The 20,242-nt window shown below is 39.9% G+C and overlaps 1 protein-coding gene across 1 annotated transcript in view; it reads left to right on the forward strand.

Annotated features, from left to right (window-relative positions):
- The window catches only part of KMT2C (lysine methyltransferase 2C), a 294,229-nt gene that overhangs the window by 238,740 nt on the left and 35,247 nt on the right, over nucleotides 1–20,242 (forward strand). The window contains exons 34-41 of the mRNA XM_060156306.1: nucleotides 1,775–1,907; nucleotides 2,142–2,356; nucleotides 3,990–4,063; nucleotides 5,210–5,392; nucleotides 6,103–8,007; nucleotides 8,458–8,750; nucleotides 14,721–16,543; nucleotides 17,643–17,754. Of these exons, the coding sequence (XP_060012289.1) occupies nucleotides 1,775–1,907; nucleotides 2,142–2,356; nucleotides 3,990–4,063; nucleotides 5,210–5,392; nucleotides 6,103–8,007; nucleotides 8,458–8,750; nucleotides 14,721–16,543; nucleotides 17,643–17,754 (4,738 nt within the window). The remainder of the gene's footprint in view (nucleotides 1–1,774; nucleotides 1,908–2,141; nucleotides 2,357–3,989; nucleotides 4,064–5,209; nucleotides 5,393–6,102; nucleotides 8,008–8,457; nucleotides 8,751–14,720; nucleotides 16,544–17,642; nucleotides 17,755–20,242) is intronic.

A 20,242-nucleotide genomic window follows, 5' to 3' on the forward strand; every position in this document is an offset into this window, starting at 1 on the left:
TCTTAGTGGAACCTACTTTTCTCTAAAGTTAAAAAATAGAAGTAGCATTCTACTTGGAATAAGTGCAGAAATCTTGCTTCTTAATCCGATCCTTGGAGTGAACTTAAGTGTCCTGAGACACTTGTTGTGGAGTCCAGATCCAGTGGGCCCAGCTCTGCCGTTCTGCAGGAGAAGCCCTAACCTGGAAGTCAGATGATTCCAGGACCACCGTCCTTGAGACAAAGCCTGAAAAGCTGCGGGCAGTCAGCCCCAGTGTCCTCACACGAGCTTGAGGGTCGTAACGGAGGGTCTGGTTTGGCTGAAAGGACATTATGTAGTGTAGAACATTATGTGGGCAGGACACTTCGTTATTTTTTCTAATAGCTTGGCAAGTGGTTGGGTTAGGAGTTCTGTGTCACTATACCAGGTGTGCCCAGTATTAACCAACTTTGTAACTGATTTTCATTTGTATAATTAACTGGTGATGTGCATCTCCTAGTGTTGTTCTGAGTGTTACGACGTTAAGTAGAGGCCGTGTATTTATTATGTCTTTAAATTGGAAGGGTTTTCTCCCCACCTTCCAGTTTTATTGAGATATAGTTGATATACAGCACTGCATAGTTTAGGGTGTACAGCATAGTGATTTGACATACGTCATGAAATGATTACCACTGTAAGTTTATGGAAGGGGTTTTTGAAGGTACACCAAAAAAAGGTGGGGTTTTTGTTTGTTTGTTTGTTTGCTGGAAAACTGCTTGGTTAAGGACAGTTGGCTTATTTCCAAATCGTTTAGGAAAATAGATGATCGCAATAGGGGTTGGAGTTATATGCTTGTGGAGAGTTTGGAGAAACACAAGGTGGTCTTATTATGGTTTGCCTAATGTCTATTTAGAAAGAAGATGTGAAGGTACTGGAATGAGAATTAAAATACATTTGGGGGCTGAAACTGCAAGTAATGAAAATTAGGTCAAAACCAGAAATTATTTATTTTTACAGTAGTCATCCAGTTTATAATGGTAGATGAAATATTGCTTGTTGTTCCAAACTACTTTAGAGAAAGTGTCAATTTGAGAGTAATAGGTGTTTTTTTCATATAAGGGACATCTGTTTGTAAATTTTGAGTGAAAAAGAATGTTTGATACAACTCACTAGCATTTGTTGAGATTGATTCTTTTTTTATTTATTTTTATTTTTTTGTGGTACGCGGGCCTCTCACTGCTGTGGCCTCTCCCGTTGCGGAGCACAGGCTCTGGACACGCAGGCTCAGCAACCATGGCTTATGGGCCCAGCCGCTCCGCGGCATGTGGGATCTTCCTGGATCGGGGCACGAACCCACGTCCCCTGCATCGGCAGGCGGACTCCCAAACACTGTGCCACCAGAGAAGCCCTGATTCTTTTTTTAGAGCTCATATGTACTGCATACTTACTGCATAGCAGGCACTGTGCTGAAAACTGCACATACAGTATGCCAGTTACATTATAGAATACCTTCATTTTATAGAAACAGTGATTGATTCTGCTTATAACAAGTAGCAGAATTAAGATTCAAGCTCAGGGCCGTCAGACTCCAAAACACATGCTACTTCCATTATACCATAATGAAGTAAACAGAATTACAGAGTCCATATTTCAAAATTTTATAACCTAGTCACTCTTTAAGCGATATTTTACAGTATAATATTGGGGGGAAAATCCTACTTTTAAGTAGTGTTACGAATTTTTATTTAAAAATATTTCCGCCGCTTTTTAATTATTTTTTAATAATATGCAAAAATTGCTGCTTTCTTCTTTTAAGATGTTTTTTCACGGATGCCACTCGTGAATGGCCTTATCGGACCTAGTCCTCATCTCGCACATAGTTCTTTGCCTCCTGGAAGTGGACTGGGAACCTTCCCTGCTGTAGCGCAGCCCCCCTACACTGATGCCAGGTATTTAAAAGCCTCCACGTTCTACGGAAACGTAAATCTTTTTTGTTATATGAATGGTTATTGGTCTGAGTGATCGTGCACAGTGTTAGTGTGTTGCACTCATTGTGATCTTTGCGAAAAATCATCAAACATTTTAGCTATTTTGTAATAATAGGTTTAATGAAACTGTACTTGACCATAGTACTTAGAAAGTTATTTTATGTTTATGAAGTAAAGTTGTTTATTATTTGCCAGGGATAAAAATCCAGCATTTAATCCAATGGCAAGTGACCCTAACGGCTCTTGGACATCATCAGCTCCCACTATGGAAGGAGAAAATGATACAATGTCAAATGCCCAGAGAAGCACACTCAAGTGGGAGAAAGAGGAGGCCCTGGGTGAAATGGCAACCGTAGCACCAGTTCTCTACACAAATATTAATTTCCCCAACCTAAAGGAAGAATTCCCAGGTAAGTCACGGATATATCACTGCTTACATGTGACCAGCTTTCCCACACGGCACAGGCTTTTTTTGTTCTTGTCTCACTATAACAGAGAGCCTGTGTATCACCATTAATTTTTATCTAGTGTGACTCTGCACAATGTGAAGATTCCCTAGATATCTAGAAACATCTTGCATTTTCTTAGTCCTAAGCCCGGTACCGATTTGCATATTTTCCAGAAGTTAATTTCAATTAATGAAGTGATTCCAGCTCCTAGCAGTCTTTTTAAATACATGGAAGTCAGTGTTGTGTTATATGTGTAATTGTACAAGAAAATTCCTAGAATAAAAAGCTTATCATTTAATCAGAAGTATTAAGTTAGGCTAAATCAGACTCCATTCTAAGTATTGTTCACATTGAAACTAACTCGGAATTATTTCCCCTTCTTCCCAACTGTCTAGCCCATTTGAAAAAAGCAGATGGTACAGTGGTACCATTTTTGAAAATTCTCATTAGCAAGAGGATGAAACATTTGGAATAATGTCACTTACAGAATATTTGTAAGCAGATGCTCATTTAGTATCTTGAGTTCATGTTGCAAGACAAACTAGGATTTGAAAAGGTCACTTAAGCTTTGTCTTGCAATAGTTTCCCAGCTGTCATATAGCTCTTTTAAATTACTAGAGGAGTACTTAAAAGTGGATTTTTTATGGATGACCCCTGTCTTTTTTGGTTTGGCCACCTTGTAGTACTTTATATATTATTCATAGAAATAAATGCTACCATATCTAACAAGAAAAGTCAGTGGTTTAATGCAGGGCTGTCTGTTAAAGCAGTATACACATTCTTCGAGGGTTTTTTTGTGTGTGTGTGTTTTTTTAACCACAGTTTTATTTGCTGCTTAGAGATGAGTATATCTGGTTCTATTAAGTCACTTAGTGTCAGTGTAAAAATTGTCCTTAGATTGGAGCTGTAGGTTTCCTTTTTTTAAAGTAATTTTCTTTAATAGATGTACTGTGTGATTCTAGAACCTCATGAAATACCATGTTAAGGCTGTTGGTCTGCAGCTGATTTCCATTTTCACTGGCTATTTCAAAGCTTTCTGTTTATAAATATGGACAAAAGCATTTCTACATTTATTGCTAACTGTTGATCTCACCCACATTTCATTTTGTGTACTGTCCTGACACTGAGTTCATAGAAGGGGCTTGAAATCATTGCTTTTCCGTATCTTTGTTGTGCACAAGTGCTGATGAGATGCTTATTTTTAATAATGATTACTTCCTTTTGGTCAACTTGATAGAATTCTCTTGAGTACAGATGTTTTCCAAAACGTTTAGCTTTGGTCCTGGTAGCATCTTACATGGTTGAGGGAAGTTATTATGTTTGGCTTAACTTTATCTTGGCTGCTTAGAACTTTGATTTAAAAACTTCCCAGCTCCACCGGTGAGATTGTTAATGAGGCAGCACTCCATTCAGAAATATGTTTGGTCTGCTGTGTGCCAGGAACTTTATACCATACAAAGAACTAAATACAGGACTATCATTTATGAAAATATGGGCAGAATAAGTTTAACTGTTAGCAGTTTATCAACCTTTTGATTAAGACGCATCATTACCATGGTTCTGTGAATGTGTCTACTGTGTTCTTTTGTTGCAGACTGGACTACTAGAGTGAAGCAAATTGCCAAGCTGTGGAGAAAAGCAAGCTCACAGGAAAGAGCACCATACGTGGTATTTAAAAAAACTCACATGTATCATGCCTTCAGACACAATACGTGAATCTTATTATTATCGTCTTAGGTTCATAAAAAGATTTCCCATTCCAAAAAACATATGTTAAATACTTGTACAACTAATAAACAGCTTTGTTTTATAGTGTTTTCCTAACTCATGATGTCTTAATATAGAGGGTGACATTTTCATAAGCTGGTTAATAGAACCAGTATGTTGAAGATTGAAATCACTTATCCTAGGAGCGTGTTTAACTCATTTCACTTTTAAATTGTTTTATCTCTTCGAAAGAGTACTACATTTTGCAGCCACATTAATGTGCCTCAGTTTCTTCCACAATAAGCTCTTTTTGTATTAGGTTTAGTAGAGGATTTTGAAAGCGGTATACCTGGACACCTTTAAGGAGCTTTTGAAACATGGACTTGGCCAGGAATTATTAGGGTATTTTATAAGATTCACAGTTCAGATGGTGACTTATTTTCTCCCAAAGAGCCAAATTAAGATTGTCAACTGGATCCAAATCCTTGCTTTCATTTGAAAGCATATGATATCTGCATTACCGTTTTGAAAAATACATGTACTTATTTTCTACTTTGATCTTCAGCAGACATACTGTCAGTGATAATGACTGCTTGGATCAAGCAGAAAATTTTGGTGGGGGGATGTGTTGATGATGCTTTGCTTTGTTTTACCTTGACTGGCAGAGGTAATGGCAGGATATTTTTAATATTTCTCAATGATTTTTCTTTTTTTAACGTTAAGCTTCAGGTTCCAGATTTTAGATTTGGAGGATTGATTTGGTATTTTCCTTTTCTCTAAATTGAGAGAGATATTAATCGTTCCATTTTTGAAGAGTCTGTTACAAAAATTAGGATTGAAAATATTAGATTACACCTGGGTTCTCTAGCCTGGTTCAAATAGAGAGATGGAAATATGTCTTCAGTTGAAACATGCCTTATAAAAGGGAAAAGTGGGGTAGTGTCCAGATCTTTTCACACAAGAGGCTGTAAGTTCTCAAGATTAATATTTCAACCGTTTACAACTATTTAACCCAACTTTTTCTTGCTTTTGTATGATAAAATTTGCCATAGTTTTATTTAATTTTAACATATACTGGGAGATAATTTTCTTCTCCTTTTTTCAAAGCAAAAAGCCAGAGATAACAGAGCTGCTTTACGCATTAATAAAGTACAGATGTCAAATGATTCCATGAAAAGGCAGCAGCAGCAAGATAGCATCGATCCCAGCTCTCGTATTGATTCAGATCTTTTTAAAGATCCACTAAAGCAAAGAGAATCGGAACATGAACAGGAATGGAAATTCAGACAGGTGTGTGTTTCTGTTTCTTTAAGAATTGGCTTTTTAGGACTTCCCTAGTGGTGCAGTGGTTAAGAATCCGCCTGCCAATGCAGGGGACATGGGTTCGAGCCCTGGTCCAGGAAGATTCCACATACCATGGAGCAACTAAGCCCATGCGCCACAACTACTGAGACTGCGCTCTAGAGCCCACGAGCCACAACTACTGAGCCCGCCTGCCTAGAGCCCGTGCTCCACAACAAGAGAAGCCACCGCGATGAGAAGCCCGCGCACCGCAATGAAGAGTAGCCCCCCGCTCGCCGCAACCAGAGAAAGCCCACCCAGCAACGAAGACCCAACGCGGTCAAAAATAAAAAGATAAATAAATTAATTAATTTAGAAGAATTTGCTTTTTGAGAAAAGAGCTGTTTATGATATAGTTTCAGCTATAGTTCTTACTACAATATAAAAATTTGATTTAAAATAGACTTTCCTTTCTCAGTAAAATATATTTAAGTTGATTATGGGAAGTTTTAATAAATATTATAAACGATATGCTGCCGTAGACATTCGGTATACTGTGATGAATAATAGTCTCTCCTCTTGAGGAATTTACAATAGGGGAGCAATCTGGAAACTGACGACATCAAACGAATAAATTTTCTGTTGCTGTTCCCCCCTGCCCCGTGACAGCTATATTCTTCCTTAGCCGTATGATTGTTTTTTTCTTCCTATTCCAACAGCAAATGCGGCAGAAAAGTAAGCAGCAGGCTAAGATTGAAGCCACCCAGAAGCTGGAGCAGGTGAAGAACGAGCAGCAACAGCAGCAGCAGCAGCAGCAGCAGCAGCAGCAGCAGCAGCAGCTGGGCCCTCAGCCTCTTCTGGGGCAGTCTGGCTCGGACACGCCGAGTGGCGGCATCCAGAGCCCCCTGACCCCGCAGCCTGGCAATGGAAATACGTCTCCTGCACAGCCCTTCCATAAAGACCTGTTTGCAAAGCAGCTGCCCGGCACCCCCACTTCCGCGCCATCAGATGACGTGTTTGTAAAGCCGCAAGCTCCACCCCCTCCTCCGGCGCCCTCCCGGATCTCCATCCCAGAGAGTCTGTCACAGGCTCAGGCTTCTCAGCCGCCTTCCCCACAGATGTTTTCCCCTGGATCTTCTAACTCCCGGCCGCCATCTCCAGCGGATCCTTATGCGAAAATGGTTGGTACCCCAAGACCACCTGCTGGGGGCCATGGTTTTTCCAGAAGAAATTCTGCACTGGTGGAAAACTGTGCACCTTTACCGTCCGTATCTAGGCCCACTCAGATGAGCGAGACAACAGCAAGTAGGCCATCCCCAGTCAGAGATCTATGTTCTTCCTCCACAGCAAGTAGTGACCCCTATGCAAAGCCTCCAGACACACCTAGGCCTGTGATGACAGATCCATTTCCCAAATCCTTAGGCCTGCCCCGGTCTCCTGTAGTTTCGGAACAAACTGCAAAAGGTCCTCTAGCGTCTGGAACCAATGACCACTTTACTAAACCGTCGCCTAGGGCAGATGCGTTTCAAAGACAACGGATACCTGATCCATATGCTCGACCCTTGTTGACACCTGCACCTCTTGATAGTGGTCCCGGACCTTTTAAAGCTCCAATGCAGCCGCCCCCATCCTCCCAGGACCCTTATGGGTCAGTGTCACAGGCACCGAGGCGATTGTCTGTTGACCCTTATGAAAGGCCTGCTTTGACACCACGACCTGTAGATAACTTTTCTCATAACCAGTCAAGTGATCCATATAGCCAGCCTCCCGTCACCCCACATCCAGCAATGAATGAATCCTTTGCTCATCCTTCAAGGGCTTTTCCCCAGCCTGGAACCATATCAAGGCCAACATCTCAGGACCCATATTCCCAACCTCCAGGAACTCCACGTCCTATTGTAGATTCCTATTCCCAGCCCCCAGGAACATCTCGCTCCAATCCAGACCCCTATTCTCAACCTCCTGGAACTCCCCGGCCCACCACCATCGGTCCGTATAGTCAGCAGCCACCAGCCCCAAGGCCGTCTGCACAAGCAGACTTATTTGTTACATCTGCAGCTAATCAGAGACGTTCTGACCCACGTGCTCACCCTCCTGGAACACCGAGACCTGGAATTTCTGTTCCTTACTCTCAACCACCAGCAATACCGAGGCCAAGGATTTCAGAGGGTTTTACTAGGTCCTCAATGACAAGACCAGTCCTCATGCCAAATCAGGATCCTTTCCTGCAGGCAGCACAAAATCGAGGAGCAGCCTTACCTGGCCCTTTGGTAAGGCCACCTGATGCGTGTTCCCAAACACCCAGGCCACCTGGACCTGGTCTTTCAGACACTTTTAGCCGTGTCTCCCCATCTGCCCCTCGTGACCCCTGTGATCAGACTCCCATGACTCCGAGATCTCAGTCTGACTCTTTCGGAACAAGTCAGGTTGCCCACGATGTCGCTGATCAGCCACGTCCTAGATCAGAGGGGAGCTTCAGTGCACCTTCCAGCTCACCCATGAATTCTCAAGGCCAGCAGTTCTCCGGTGTGTCCCAGCTTCCCGGACCTGTACCAACCTCAGGAGTCACCGATACACAGAGCACTGCAAACATGTCTCAAGCAGATACAGAGAAACTGAGACAGGTAAACAGGTTGAATGTTCTCAGATGTTTTAAGTGTGTTATTTGAGACTGCTGTTCATCTTATCAAATTGAGTAATTTATGTACAGCTGTTAAAGTCAATCTTTTCTGTAGAATTGGTCATACTGCGAAGAAGAAAAATGAAATTGGTAAAATCAACACTGATGAATTGGGCTTATTCTTTTATCTAATTTCAGTTTTCATGAGTTGGTAGGGGAATTCTTAAATATGAAAGGTTCAGTTTTGTGATAGTTGTATGGCAAGGAAAAGGACCCAAATCATCACTTTATTTTTTATAACCGATTGAATATTTAAGTGTAGCTAGTGTTTTATCATACTTTGAAATATTATGGTATTTTAAACATTACCATAGTCAAGAATCCGAAGCATTGAGACTTAAAAAGCTATTACTTTTTAAAAAGTCCCGGTCATTTTTTGTTTCTTTCCGTTCAGCGACAGAAGTTACGTGAAATCATCCTCCAGCAGCAACAGCAGAAGAAGCTGGCAGGTCGACAGGAGAAAGGGTCACAGGCCCCAGGAGCAGTGCCTCATCCAGGGCCCCTGCAGCACTGGCAGCCGGAGAGTGCCAGCCAGGCTTTTACTAGGCCTCCCCCGCCCTATCCTGGGAGCATCGGGTCCTCCATTGGCCCTCCTCTAGGACCTAGATATGCTGCTTTCCCAAAAGACCCGCGTGGACCCTGTACTCCTGATGTTACTGGTATGGGGATGAGACCTCATGGATTTAGGTAATGCGTTTAGTTTCTTGACATTTAAATAGCTAATAGAAGGGAATATGCACGACTGAAATTATTTTGTTTGGGACCATTTTTCAATTGTATAGTTAATTTACAATGTTGTGTTAGTTTCACGTGTACAGCAAAGGGATTCAGTGTCATATATATATATGTGTGTATATATATATACATATGTATATATATTCTTTGAAATTACTCTTAATCAAGAAGTTTATGCTGTTTTTTACTTTTTGATCCCTTTGAGATATGATCAACATTATTTTTCACTAATGAGAGGTCGTGGGTTTTTCTTTAAACCCCTCAGTACCCAACAGAGTGTAAAAGCACTCCCTTTGTTATTAAATACTGACTGTACTAGCCTTACGTCACAGCCACAGCGATGGAGTTTATCCTACCAGTCAAACCTTTAAAATGTAACTGCCCTATTCCTTCAAAGCCTACTGTGATGTGATGAGTGAGAATTATTCTCTCCTTAGATTTTTAATTTTAATTTACATGGTAAATATTTGTGGAAATTTCAAAATTGAAAGGATGTTTTCCTGTAGGAATTTTTTGTGATGAGTGGTTTCCATCTTTGAAGTGGCTAGTAGAACAATCAAAGCCAAATGTAGGCCTGAGTTATAATAAGGATTATATTATAACATAATAATATTTCTTTAACATATGCTTTTCATTTTATCAGGTATAGTTTTTAGTCTAATACCTACCTCCATGTTAAAGGTTTACCCTTGTTTTCCTTTTCTCTTTCTCCTTTTGCCTGTTGCTATTTTTTTTTGGTTTTTTTTTTGGAAAAAATTACATTACAATTTTATTATTGTAAGCAAATTAAATTCCAAAGGAAATACTTTTAGAAACAAAAAGGTTGGAATTTTGGAGTCAATATTCAGATTTTTTGTGGTAATCCTGGTAGGATTTTTAAAGATTGTCAGACATACGCAGTCTGCTATCTTTTTTTTGTTTCTTTGTTTCTGCTTTATAACAAAGTGAATCAGTTATACATATACATATGTTCCCATATCTCTTCCCTCTTGCATCTCCCTCCCTCCCACCCTCCCTATCCCACCTCTCCAGGCGGTCACAAAGCACCTAGCTGATATCCCTGTGCTATGCGGCTGCTTCCCACTAGCTATCTACCTTACGTTTGGTAGTGCATATATGTCCATGCCACTCTCTCGCTTTGTCACAGCTTACCCTTCCCCCTCCCCATATCCTCAAGTCCATTCTCTAGTAGGTCTGTGTCTTTATTCCTGTCTTACCCCTGGGTTCTTCATGACATTTTTTTTTTCTTAAATTCCATATATATGTGTTAGCATATGGTATTTGTCTTTCTCTTTCTGACTTACTTCACTCTGTATGACAGATTATAGGTCTATCCACCTCATTACAGATAGATCAATTTCATTTTTTTTATGGCTGAGTAATATTCCATTGTATATATGTGCCACACCTTCTTTATCCATTCATCCGATGTTGGACACTTAGCTTGCTTCCATGTCCTGGCTACTGTAAATAGAGCTGAAATGAACATTTTGGTACATGACTCTTTTTGAATTATGGTTTTCTCAGGGTGTATGCCCAGTAGTGGGATTACTGGGTCATATGGTAGTTCTATTTTTAGTTTTTTAAGGAACCTCCATACTGTTCTCCATAGTGGCTGTACCAATTCACATTCCCACCAACAGTGCAAGAGTGTTCCCTTTTCTCCACACCCTCTCCAGCATTTATTGTTTCTAGATTTTTTGATGATGGCCATTCTGACTGGTGTGAGATGATATCTCATTGTAGTTTTGATTTGCATTTCTCTAATGATTAATGATGTTGAGCATCCTTTCATGTGTTTGTTGGCAGTCTGTATATCTTCTTTGGAGAAATGTCTGTTTAGGTCTTCTGCCCATTTATGGATTGGGTTGTTTGTATTTTTGTTATTGAGCTGCATCAGCTGCTTATAAATTTTGGAGATTAATCCTTTGTCCGTTGCTTCATTTGCAAATATTTTCTCCCATTCTGAGGGTTGTCTTTTCGTCTTGTTTATGGTTTCCTTTGCTGTGCAAAAACTTTGAAGTTTCATTAGGTCCCATTTGTTTATTTTTGTTTTTATTTCCATTTCTCTAGGAGGTGGGTCAAAAAGGATCTTGCTGTGATTTATGTCATAGAGTGTTCTGCCTATGTCTTCCTCTAAGAGTTTGGTAGTTTCTGGCCTTACATTTATGTCTTTAATCCATTTTGAGGTTATTTTTGTGTATGGTGTTAGGGAGTGATCTAATCTCATACTTTTACATGTACCTGTCCAGTTTTCCCAGCACCACTTATTGAAGAGGCTGTCCTTTCGCCACTGTACATTTCTGCCTCCTTTATCAAAGATAAGGTGACCATATGTGCGTGGGTTCATCCCTGTGCTTTCTATCCTGTTCCATTGATCTATCTTTCTGTTTTTGTGCCAGTACCATACTGTCTTGATTACTGTAGCTTTGTAGTATAGTCTGAAGTCAGGGAGCCTGATTCCTCCAGCTCCGTTTTTCGTTCTCAAGATTGCTTTGGCTATTCGGGGTCTTCTGTGTTTCCATACAAATGGTGAAATTTTTTGTTCTAGTTCTGTGAAAAATGCCAGTGGTAGTTTGATAGGGATTGCATTGAATCTGTAGATTGCTTTGGGTAGTAGAGTCATTTTCACAATGTTGATTCTTCCAATCCAAGAACATGGTATATCTCTCCATCTATTTGTATCATCTTTAATTTCTTTCATCAATGTCTTATAATTTTCTGCATACAGGTCTTTTGTCTCCTTAGGTAGGTTTATTCCTAGATACTTTATTCTTTTTGTTGCAATGGTAAATGGGAGTGTTTTCTTGATTTCACTTTCAGGTTTTTCATCATTAGTGTATAGGAATGCCAGAGATTTCTGTGCATTAATTTTGTATCCTGCTACTTTACCAAATTCATTGATTAGCTCTAGTAGTTTTCTGGTAGCATCTTTAGGATCCTCTGTGTATAGTATCATGTCATCTACAAACAGTGACAGCTTTATTTCTTCTTTTCTGATTTGGATTCCTTTTATTTCCTTTTCTTCTCTGATTGCTGTGGCTAAAACTTCCAAAACTATGTTGAATAAGAGTGGTGGGAGTGGGCAACCTTGTCTTGTTCCTGATCTTAGTGGAAATGCTTTCAGTTTTTCACCATTGAGGACGATGTTGGCTGTGGGTTTGTCATATATGGCCTTTATTATGTTGAGGAAAGTTCCCTCTATGCCTGCTTTCTGGAGGGTTTTTATCATAAATGGGTGTTGAATTTTGTCGAAAGCTTTCTCTGCATCTATTGAGATGATCATATGGTTTTTCTTCTTCAATTTGTTAATATGGTGTATCACGTTGATTTGCGTATATTGAAGAATCCTTGCATTCCTGGGATAAACCCCACTTGATCATGGTGTATGATCCTTTTAATGTGCTGTTGGATTCTGTTTGCTAGTAGTTTGTTGAGGATTTTTGCATCTATGTTCATCAGTGATATTGGCCTGTAGTTTTCTTTCTTTGTGACATCCTTGTCTGGTTTTGGTATCAAGGTGATGGTGGCCTCATAGAATGAATTTGGGAGTGTTCCTCCCTCTGCTATATTTTGGAAGAGTTTGAGAAGGATAGGTGTTAGCTCTTCTCTAAATGTTTGATAGAATTCGCCTGTGAAGCCATCTGGTCCTGGGCTTTTGTTTACTGGAAGATTTTTAATCAGAGTTTCAATTTCAGTGCTTGTGATTGGTCTGTTCATATTTTCTATTTCTTCCTGATTCAGTCTTGGCAGGTTGTGCATTTCTAAGAATTTGTCCATTTCTTCCAGGGTGTCCATTTTATTGGCATAGAGTTGCTTGTAGTAATCTCTCATGATCTTTTGTATTTCTGCAGTGTCAGTTGTTACTTCTCCTTTTTCATTTTTAATTCTATTGATTTGAGTCTTCTCCCTTTTTTTCTTGATGAGTCTGGCTAATGGTTTATCAATTTTGTTTATCTTCTCAAAGAATCAGCTTTTAGTTTTATTGATCTTTGCTATCGTTTACTTCATTTCTTTTTCATTTATTTCTGATCTGATCTTTATGATTTCTTTCCTTCTGCTAACTTTGGGGTTTTTTTGTTCTTCCTTCTCTAATTGCTTTAGGTGCAAGTTTAAGTTGTTTATTCGAGATGTTTCCTGTTTCTTAAGGTGGGCTTGTATTGCTATAAACTTCCCTCTTAGAACTGTTTTTGCTGCATCCCATAGGTTTTGGGTCGTCGTGTCTCCATTGTCATTTGTTTCTAGGTATTTTTTAATTTCTTCAGTGATCACTTCATTGTTAAGTAGTGTATTGTTTAGCCTCCATGTGTTTGTATTTTTTACAGATCTTTTCCTGTAATTGATATCTAGTCTCATAGCGTTGTGGTCAGAAAAGGTACTTGATTCAATTTTCTTAAATTTACCAAGACTGATTTGTGACCTAACATATGATCTATCCTGGAGAATGTTCCATGAGCACTTGAGAAAAATGTGTATTCTGTTGTTTTTGGATGGAATGTCCTATAAATATCAATTAAGTCCATCTTGTTTAATGTCTCATTTAAAGCTTGTGTTTCCTTATTTATTTTCATTTTGGATGATCTGTCCATTGGTGAAAGTATAGGGTGTTAAAGTCCCCTACTATGAATGTGTTACTGTCGATTTCCCCTTTTATGGCTGTTAGTATTTGTCTTATGTATTGAGGTGCTCGTATGTTGGGTGCATAAATATTTACAATTGTTATATCTTCTTCTTGGGTTGATCCCTTGATCATTATGTAGTGTCCTTCTTTGTCTCTTCTAATAGTCTTTATTTTAAAGTCTATTTTGTCTGATATGAGAATTGCTACTCCAGCTTTCTTTTGGCTTCCATTTGCATGGAATATCTTTTTCCATCCCCTTACTTTCAGTCTGTATGTGTCTCTAGGTCTGAAGTGGGTCTCTTGTAGACAGCATATATATGGGTCTTGTTTTTGTATCCATTCAGCCAATCTGTGTCTTTTGGTGGGAGCATTTAGTCCATTAACATTTAAGGTAATTATCGATATCTATGTTCCTATTCCCATTTTCTTAATTGTTTTGGGTTTATTATTTTAGATCTTTTCCTTCTCTTGTGTTTCTTGCCTAGAGACGTTCCTTGAGCATTTGTTGTAAAGCTGGTTTGGTGGTGCTGAACTCTTTTAGCTTTTGCTTGTCTGTAAAGGTTCTAATTTCTCGATCAAATCTGAATGAGATCCCTTGCTGGGTAGAGTAATCTTGCTTGCAGGTTTTTCTCTGTTGCTCTGTTTTGTATTTATTTGTAAATTGCCTTTAGTTTTTTCTAGAATGAGGTACAATATAAATAAAAGTATTTGTATAATTTATTCATTTACTGAATCTTTGCAGATAATGCCTATCATTCTTTGTCTTACTACCCCCAGTCCTCATTCCTTTCTAGCAAATAATAGGTTAACCTGTCCAGGCATCATGCCTTTGTCTTCTCATCTGCAGAGGCCTATAAAGTCTCTCTAGTACACTTCATTAGACGTCCTGCCTTCATTCAAGCATCCCCCCAAATCAGCTTCCTCCGTATCATAGCCTCCCTAGATATAGAAGAAAGAAATGGACTCCTTTGCAACTCCAGTCATATCTGCTGATTTCTAAGCACCTGATTCCATCTGCTTGGTGGCTTTGCTTTGTCTTTGTCTGTGTTATCTGTTAGATCATATGCCTTTAGAGTTCGGATATGGTATTTATTATAGGGTACTTGGCAAATATTTACTTGCATATAGATACTTTATAAGTAGCTGCTAATGGTGATTATTTTCTTTTTCCTACGTCATTGTATTTGGCAACATTAATTTTGTATCTGCGTTTAATCTAAAACTTTTCCTTTTTATCAACCTAACTCAATTCAGAATAATACTTTATATTGACGATATGCTTTTTTAATGTCTTCTTTTAGATTTGGATTTCCAGGAGGTAGTCACGGTACCTTGTCAAGTCAGGAACGCTTCCTTGTACCTCCTCAGCAAATACAAGGATCTGGAGTTCCTCCACAGCTGAGAAGATCTATGTCTGTAGATATGCCCAGGCCTTTAAATAACTCACAAACGAATAATCCAGGCGGACTTCCTCCACATTTTTCGCCACAGAGCCTGTCAGTTCAGCAGCACAACATACTGGGCCAAGCATTTATTGAATTGAGGCACAGGACCCCTGATGGAAGGCCTCGGATGCCCTTCCCTGCTTCTCCTGGCAATGTTATAGAGGCACCTTCTCATCCAAGACATGGAAACTTCATTCCCCGGCCAGACTTTCCAGGCCCTAGGCACACAGACCCCATGAGACGACCTTCCCAAGGTCTCCCTCATCAGCTGCCTGTGCATCCAGATTTGGAACAAGTGCCGCCATCTCAGCAAGAGCAGAGCCACCCTGTCCATTCATCTTCTGTGGTCATGAGGTCTCTGAGCCACCCCTTAGGTGGTGAGTTTTCAGAGGCCCCTTTGTCAACATCTACACCAGCTGAAACAACATCTGATAATTTGCAGATAACCACCCAGTCTTCTGGCGGTCTCGAAGAAAAACTTGATTCTGATGACCCATCTGTCAAAGAACTAGATGTTAAAGACCTCGAGGGGGTTGAAGTCAAAGACTTAGATGATGAAGATCTTGAAAATTTAAATCTCGATACAGAGGATGGCAAGGGAGATGAATTGGATACTTTAGGTAATTTGGAAACTAATGATCCCAACCTGGATGACCTCTTAAGGTCAGGAGAATTTGATATCATTGCATATACAGATCCAGAACTTGACCTGGGAGATAAGAAAAGCATGTTTAACGAGGAACTGGATCTTAATGTTCCAATTGATGATAAGTTAGATAATCAGTGTGTATCTGTTGAACCCCCAAAAAAGGAGCAGGATGACAAAAGTATGGTTCCTTCTGATAAACATTCTCCTTGGAAAAAATCCACTGTCAGCAGTGAGATTAAAACAGAAGTACTGTCTCCAGATTCTAAAGGGGAAACCAAATGTGAAAGTGAGAAAAGTGACGAGGGTAAAGATGCTGTTGACGCTCCCTGCCCACAGGCCCCTGCTCAGACAGACGCGAATGATGGGGAACAAGCTTCTTTGCAGTCCTGTGATGCAGATCTACTTGAGAAAAGAACTAATCGAGAAACGGCTGGCTCCAGCACAAGTGTTCGTGGGTCCACTCAGCTGCCTGCTGAAGGTGTGATAAACTCTTGCAGCATACCTGGATCAACTCCAGTTCTCTCAAGTCTACTTGCTAATGAAAAATCTGATAATTCAGACGTTAGGCCGTTGGGGTCTCCACCACCAACTTTGCCGGCCTCACCGTCCAGTCATGTGTCAAGTTTGCCTCCCCCTCTAATGACACCTCCTGGTCATGCTTTGGATAATACCTTGAATTCTAATGTGACAGTAGTCCCTAGATTAAACCATACTTTCCCTCAGGGTGTGCAGGTGAGTCCAGGATTCATTCAGGGTCAGCCAACAGTGCATCGCAGTTTTGGAACAGGAAAGCCTGTGAATCAGACTGTACCTCTGACAAGTCAGTCTGCTGCCAGTGGCATGTCTGGGCCCCAGCAGCTGATGGTCCCTCAGACGGCCGCCCAGCAGAATAGAGAGAGGCCCCTCCTTCTGGAGGAGCAGCCTCTACTTCTGCAGGACCTTTTGGATCAAGAGAGACAAGAACAGCAACAGCAAAGACAGATGCAAGCCATGATCCGTCAGCGGTCTGAACCGTTCTTCCCTAATATCGGTAGGAATTCCTCGGAGTTTCAGAAATAATTACTGTGGGCATGGGGTGGGATGCAGTGCTTACAAGATTTGTGTATTAAATTACATGTGGACTAGAGCACTGAGGGTTGTATTTCTGTTCCTCCTTCAGCTTTGAAATGAACGTGATTAAGAGTTTTAGATTCCTCCCAGGTACATCAAGAGATTCAAAACTCTGAGTTTCAGACTTTCTCAAGTCTGTCTTTTATGGGATTGTTTAATAGAAATAAATCTTTTTTAGTTCCTGACTTCTAACCATTATTACCATGTATTTTCGGAGTCACTGAAAGGTGAATTTAAAGCAACTCTGCTAGGAGTAAACTTCTTACTGTCCTATTATGCACAATGAATGCTTGGCATTTTTTTTTTTTGTTATATGAAGCTCTTTAACTTCCAATAGCTTACTAATTTGGGGAACGCCCCCCCCCCATAGAACAGCAATGCAGTAAAAAATACCTGAGTGCCTCTAAGAGAAAGAATTAGCAATCAAAGGACACATGCCCAAGGAATGCTTTCTTCTAAACAGTAAAACTGACCTTCTGTCCTTCGTACATTACCAATTCCATCATATTGGTCCATTTCTTTTTTATTTATATGCAAAGAGGTCTTTTGTCAGTAGCCTATGTTTCTTGTAAGAAATTGATACATTTTTCTCATAAAGAGCAATAACCAATTTAGTGGAATTCCTTAGTATTGGTAATAACTGCAAGTTCTCATTCATGATGGAACGTTACTAAAGAAGCAATTCTGCTTAGAATTGTGAAAGTTTGGGTGAAAGGAATTGCATTGCTTTAGATTACTGGTATAATCTCTCTTACATTTGACAAGCACCTTGTTTTGATTCTTGCAGTACTAACGTATTAAAAGTATGGATCACTTAGGTGGGATTAAATTCAGGATGAGGTTCTTGCCATCTCATAATTCCTTCCTTACCTGGTATAAGACCTATAAGAGTGATTATTAAATAATAAGGAATAAGAGTCTGTAAGTTACATAATGTTTGTGATAGTTATGTTACCTTTTAGTGTCACTTGAACCAAATACTATGAAATAAGTAACTTTAAAATATATTTCTCCTTTAGATTTTGATGCAATTACAGATCCTATAATGAAAGCCAAAATGGTGGCCCTTAAAGGCATAAATAAAGTAATGGCACAAAACAATATGGGCATGCCACCAATGGTTATGAACAGGTAGGTGAAGATGTTTCTCATTCTTACTGTGCATCAAGAAGTGCATGCAATTATTACTGGTTACTAGAAGGAGCGTATAGTAACTCAAAACTTGTATTCTAGGAATATGAACAATAAATATTTCAGTTGGTTGTGATGTCAGCTGAATATGATCAAATGCAAAATGCTGTACAAATGTAAAGGTTAAGTTTCCATTCGTTTCAGGGTAAACATAATAAAACATCATAGAATGGTTTGAAAGATTGACTTGATTAAGCAGGAAATCCAAAGTATTGAAGTGTATGCCTGTTTGCATACCTTTAGAATAGTTAATGCTACCCAGAAGCTGCATGGGACAGAGTTGCTTCATCCTGAATAGGTGAGGATGGAAGGATAGGCAGGAAAACAGAAAGTAAACTGTTCTGTGCTGAGAACAAAAGGTAGTTTATTTCAGCCTGGGACTATTTTTTATTCCATCAGAGGACATTTGAAAGTTAGCACTTGGAAACTTTGTAAGCCTTTCCACTATTAGCAGAAAAAATGGAAAATTATACATTAGAGAAGATTATGAGTTATTTGAGTATCTGGATTTCTGAAATTAGGTATTTACACCCCCTAAGGGGTATTAAATAACCACAGGTAGTGTTTCTTAAGTTTTGCTCATGGACCATCATCAGAACTATGTGGTAGTTTTTTTAAAAAATGCAGGTTCATTTACTCAACCACAAACCTACTGAATCAGAATATCTGGAAATGGTGCTTGTATGTCTGTAGTTTTAGTGAGCGCCATGGGCAATCCTTACGCACATTGCTGTTTGAGAACCTCTTTCAATAGAGTAGGCATAGAGCCTCAATTTAGCTTAATTATCTTGTTGAATGTGGATGATTATGGAATTGAATATGAAATCTACATGAATTTATGATAAATATGATCTTTCAAATAAATTGGGAATCCTTAAAGGTGCTTTGTTGAGATACTTTGGAAATGGTTAAGAAGCATTTTGTTTGTTTGTTTTTTAAATTAATTTATTTATTTATGTCTGCGTCAGGTCTTTGTTGCTGCGCACGGGCTTTCTCTAGTTGCGATGAGCGGGGGGCTACTCTTCGTTGCGGTGCGCAGGCTTCTCATTGCGGTGGCTTCTCTTGTTGCGGAGCGCGGGCTCAATAGTTGTGGCTCGCGGGCCCTAGAGCGCAGGCTCAGTAGTTGTGGCGCACGGGCTTAGCTGCTCTGCAACATGTGGGATCTTCCCAGACCAGGGATGGAACCCGTGTCCCCTGCATTGGCAGGAGGATTCTTAACCACTGCATCACCAGGGAATTCCAAGAAGCATTGTTGAGATCAAAGAAGAGATTGTAGTTTCTAGTGATTTTCATTATTTTATTATTTTTTTTAAATACATTTGATGTGTTTCTTAGTCTGTTGCAGCTGTTAACCTTAGCGATGTTCAAATTGACCATTCTTGGCAGTGAGAGCTTATTCTAGAAGGCTCCTCAGTTTTTTAAAAAAAAATATTTATTATTTAGTTTTGGCTGCATTGGGTCTTCGTTGCTGCACACGGGCTTTCTCTAGTTGTGGTGAGCGGGGGCTACTCTTGGTTGCAGTGCACGGGCTTCTCATTGCGGTGGCTTCTCTTGTTGCAGAGCACAGGCTCTAGGCGTGCGGGCTTCAGTAGTTTTGGCTTGTGGGCTCTAGAGCGCAGACTCAGTAGTTGTGGCACACAGGCTTAGTTGCTCCGCGGCATGTGAGATCTTCCTGGACCAGGGCTTGAACCTGTGTCCCGTGCACTGGCAGGTGGATTCTCAACCACTGCACCACCAGGGAAGTCCTGATTTTCATTATTGCACAATGTCTATTAACACTATTTCTGTGTCACGGGGCTTCTTAACTTTTTTATGTCTTGAACTTTTTTGACATCCCAGTGAAGCCTGAACTCCTCAGAATATTTTAATGCAAAACCAAAAACATTGGTTTTACAGAGGAAATCAATTATATTTGAAATATAGTTAACTTAAATATAAAAGTTACAGCATATGGTGCTTCTCTAATGCATTAATAAATTTGGCAGTAAGTCTAATAACTACCATAATTTCAAAATAGTGATGAACTTAAATGACCTATTAGGTATGTGCAACAACTTTTGCTATGAAAATAATGCGAGTTCTATTGGTGCAAAGTCACAGTAGTGCTGATAATATTGTAGTTTGCTGAGCATAGTCAAAATAGAAGGGAATGCTAAATTTAATTCTGTACGTACTTTAAAATATGCACCTGAGAATCGGAACCCCTGCTCCTTCAGCATCATGTGTATATCACTCAGGTACTCTGATCTGTTAGTCATCAGGTGTGTTGTTAGCCCTTCTGCTGAGCACTTTGAAGAAGTAGAGGTGATGGTCCTTCCTTCAGGCGGTGTCATAAGTTGACTGAGGGTGATAGCCAGTGAGTGCTTTTGGGATTATGAGATTATTCCACACCAGGGCTGTAGTGGAGCCAGGGGGTAACAGATGAATC

Source organism: Lagenorhynchus albirostris, chromosome 8 (genome assembly GCF_949774975.1).
Source record: "Lagenorhynchus albirostris chromosome 8, mLagAlb1.1, whole genome shotgun sequence".
NCBI classification, from domain to species: Eukaryota; Metazoa; Chordata; class Mammalia; order Artiodactyla; family Delphinidae; genus Lagenorhynchus; species Lagenorhynchus albirostris.